Source organism: Sesamum indicum, linkage group LG9 (genome assembly GCF_026168435.1).
Source record: "Sesamum indicum cultivar Baizhima isolate 11 linkage group LG9, ASM2616843v1, whole genome shotgun sequence".
Taxonomy (NCBI): domain Eukaryota; kingdom Viridiplantae; phylum Streptophyta; class Magnoliopsida; order Lamiales; family Pedaliaceae; genus Sesamum; species Sesamum indicum.
In genome coordinates this window covers 24,686,768-24,690,381 of record NC_142665.1, presented here as the reverse complement: position 1 = coordinate 24,690,381, position 3,614 = coordinate 24,686,768, and the positions used below count along the sequence as shown (strand labels likewise).

The window sequence follows — 3,614 nt, the reverse complement described above, 5'->3', positions numbered from 1 at the left end:
ATGCAAACTTTATCCAGACGTCCGCATACATAAAAAGGTTATCTACTTAGCAGCTTTTAGACCTTCGTCTTTCACAAGTTGTTTTAATAATAGCTGCTTTCAGACCATGATTAGAGATAACGTTGTACCTCAAACTTCACGCACCAATTATTAATTAACACTCAGTTTCAATCCATTAATTTCCAGTTAAAAAGCCCAAGTTTTATGAGTGAAAAGTGCAATGAATATTTTGGCTCAATTGGTAAGAACAGATATTTTGTACGAGAAAAATGACGGAATATATATATATATATATATAGATATAGATATAGATACTTGCACGGAGAAAATGTGAAAGATATATAGAACAGGAGGTGGGAGGGATTTTGATTAGCGTCTTGAGAAGGTTGAATTGAACTTATTAAAAACATTTAAAATATTTAAGAAAAGTGCGTCACATGAGCCTAAACACGAGAAATATGCACCAAAGTTAAGCCTAACAGAAAATTGGTTTTTGGTGGTCCTTACCAGTTGGAAAGTATTTGTGCATACTAAACCACGTTGTCTTGTCTTGTTATTATGAAAATCTGGAGATAACTCTCATTTTTTTTTATATTAATGATGCATGTCTTTGTTTCATTAATTCGGCTTCCACTTGAAGACAAACTCCCATTTTGCAAGTAGATGACTTTGGTTAAACGGACTCCAACCAACTCCACTTTTTGAGTTTCCAATGTATTCATTTCCCATTTTACACATAATTATATTATCTATCAGATCAGGTCCTCAAATGCAAATTTCACTTAAGATTTTGGTTTTTTGTTCTTTTAGTAGACCCAAGAAAAACAAGAAGATAAGGTGCATGAATGTAGAAAAAATCTAATTGAATCGAGTTTGGGCGTTAGTTATATGATGTATAGTTAAAAAAAAAAGTGACCAATCACATATGATTTTTGAATTTGATTTGGTAAATTTGATTTAGATAAGAATGTAAGATGGAAAGCAAATAAGGAGAAGAAGATAAGGTGGTGAGGTCAAAATAAGGAAGATGATTCACAGCAATTGAGAAGAAAAAGTGAAGAATGGAGGAAATGCGTAGCAAAAGTTGGCTTACATCCCACGTTTATATCTCCTCCAAAAACAAGTATTCATGGACTTGTGTTCTTCTTAGCTAAACCTCTCAATCTTTCTGTTAAGAGACCCCTTTCTCTCTCTTTCTTTCTCTCTCATCTCATCTCACATACTTCATTATCGTTTCAGACAGTTGTATAAATGCTCATTTAAATTTCCATCCATCACTTGTACTAGCTTTCAACTTCTCCCACCTCTTCACAGCCTTCTTCTCTTTAGCTGTATGATTTTCGTGGGTTTTGAATCAGGGTTTTGGGTTTCTTAGCGAATTCAGACCAAACAAAGTCTGTACCTTAATATATTTTTAACATCATAGGATTCAACAGGAGACGTTGCAAGAATGGAACAGTTGGCCGGTTTTGACACAAACGACGAGCCAGTCGAATTGCCACCAGGTTTCCGGTTCCACCCGACCGACGAAGAGCTCATAACTCATTACTTATCTCCTAAAGTAGTTGACTGCAGCTTCGTCACCAAAGCCATCGGAGAGGTGGACCTCAACAAAGTTGAACCTTGGGAATTGCCATGTAAGTCATGTATGCATGGTGCTCGGGTTTTGATTCTTGATACTTTTTTCTAACTGTATTGTCTGTATGGTATTGAAGGGAAGGCGAAAATGGGAGAGAAGGAGTGGTATTTTTTCTGTGTAAGAGACAGGAAGTATCCGACAGGTCTGAGGACGAATAGAGCTACTGATGCTGGATACTGGAAGGCAACTGGAAAAGATAAGGAGATTTTCAGGGCCAAAATCTTGGTTGGAATGAAAAAGACTTTGGTTTTCTACAGAGGAAGAGCTCCTAGAGGGGAAAAGACTAACTGGGTTATGCATGAGTACAGATTGGAGGGAAAGCATTCCATGCATAACCTCCCCAAACCTGCTAAGGTAAACAAACCATTTCCTCTGTTTTTCCTCTGTTCTGGCTTCATTCTTGTTTGGTGTTGAGATTTTTATCTTGAATTTTGCAGAACGAATGGGTGATTTGTAGAATCTTTAAGAAGAGTTCAGGAGGGAAAAAGGTGCATATATCAGGACTTGTGAGGAGCAGCGATGATTCCAAGTCGTCGGATTTGCCTCCACTCACGGACTTGTCATCTGATGAAAATCACATAAGAAGTACAAGCGCTGGTGAGGGATCTTACGTGACCTGCTTCTCCAACCCAACGGAGAACCCGGGACATCAATCCAACCCTCCTTTCCTCAACAAGTCTGATATTTTGCCCTTCCCATTTATTTTTCCTAAGGCTTCCCCTCCTAATTCAGTATTCTCGTCCCAAGTAATTCCATGTACAGAAAACTCCAACGTCCAGCAACCCCTTATGGTGCAAGATCAGTCGACGCTACGGCTGTTGCTCGACAACAATTGCTCGAGCGCCAAGCAAAATGCTAAAGCTGAATTCCCCTCTGCCATGTCCTATCATGATCAAGTGGGATTTCCTGCTTACGAGGATCAAGAATTCCCTATTATCTCTGCAGCTCCAATGGACCTTGACTGCTTGTGGAACTACTGAATTCAAGATGATGGTGTCTGTTAGAATAGGTGAAAAGCAGCACAAGACTGTCAAGACAAGTCTAAAATGTCTGTCTTTGGCAAGATACTAAAATTCAGATTGTTGTTGCTGTATAGAAACATTTGTGTGTAACAAAAAGATAACTAAACTTTCAACCTTCTTGCTATATCATAATCATTTCTTCAACATCATGTAGTACTCAATTCTTCTTGATCCCTTCTGTTTATAGTTTTTATTTCTGCAATCGGTTGGAGAGATTAGTTCCCATACTATATTTTTATCAAATTTAGTTACATCTGAAACCAATAGTTTATACTTAGAAATAGCTTCTCCGAGAACAAACAACTAATGACTTGAACCTTACGGTTTTAGATCTGTGTGTTAGGCCACCAACTCTCACTCACAAAATTCATTCATTGCATTTTAATTACCCCTCTCAAAGTACTTATATAGGTATAAAATTTACAGTAAAGGATAAGATAATTTCTAAATTTTTAAAAAAAGAAGCTCACAACCATATTAGCATTTTTTCCGAGGGATTTTTTACTTGTTAGCATTTTTATTGCAATTAACTCCTAAGTAAGTAAAATGTGTATAGTGCAAAGTTTGATTTCAGCTGAGTATTTGTCAGTTGCAGGTCTTAGCTTATGTAAGTGGAATAGAGTTGAGGTTCCTTAAGTTGTTGGGTACTGATAGAGAAAGTTTTGTCCGTAAGCTCATCATTCAGCCCACAATTGTTAATGATATTTTGGAAGTTTGATAATTAAGAGAGTGAATGGATGAGTAGCCAACTTTTTCTGTTATGATGACTTAGGACTTAATCATTTGCTAATGGGAATCAAGATTCTTTTCTTTTTTTCCCATTTTATTGCACTTATAACCATCATTAAACATACGACAAACCTTAAAAGTGGACACCATCTTTTATATTTTTAACTCTGATTTTTATATGGGCAGCATTCCGATTGAGTTTTTGTATCCCGAATGCAATTACT

The 3,614-nt window shown here is 36.8% G+C and overlaps 1 protein-coding gene across 1 annotated transcript; it reads left to right on the top strand.

Moving 5' to 3' along the window:
• The first annotated feature begins 1,013 nt into the window (after nucleotides 1-1,013).
• Nucleotides 1,014-2,805, top strand: LOC105177269 (NAC domain-containing protein 79). Its single transcript, XM_011100349.3, has 3 exons — nucleotides 1,014-1,637; nucleotides 1,716-1,993; nucleotides 2,077-2,805. Exons 1-3 carry the CDS (start codon nucleotides 1,451-1,453, stop codon nucleotides 2,617-2,619), a joined length of 1,008 nt encoding a protein of 335 aa, XP_011098651.1. The 5' UTR covers nucleotides 1,014-1,450; the 3' UTR covers nucleotides 2,620-2,805.
• Nucleotides 2,806-3,614: the final 809 nt, after the last annotated feature.

What these genes read in the sequence shown, in the direction of transcription:
- LOC105177269 (XM_011100349.3), top strand. Translation starts at nt 1,451, where the DNA reads ATGGAACAGTTGGCCGGTTTTGACACAAACGACGAGCCAGTCGAATTG. An exon ending in TGAACCTTGGGAATTGCCAT is followed by an intron (nt 1,638 to 1,715) that starts GTAAGTCATGTA and finishes ATGGTATTGAAG; the next exon opens with GGAAGGCGAAAATGGGAGAG. An exon ending in ACCTCCCCAAACCTGCTAAG is followed by an intron (nt 1,994 to 2,076) that starts GTAAACAAACCA and finishes TGAATTTTGCAG; the next exon opens with AACGAATGGGTGATTTGTAG.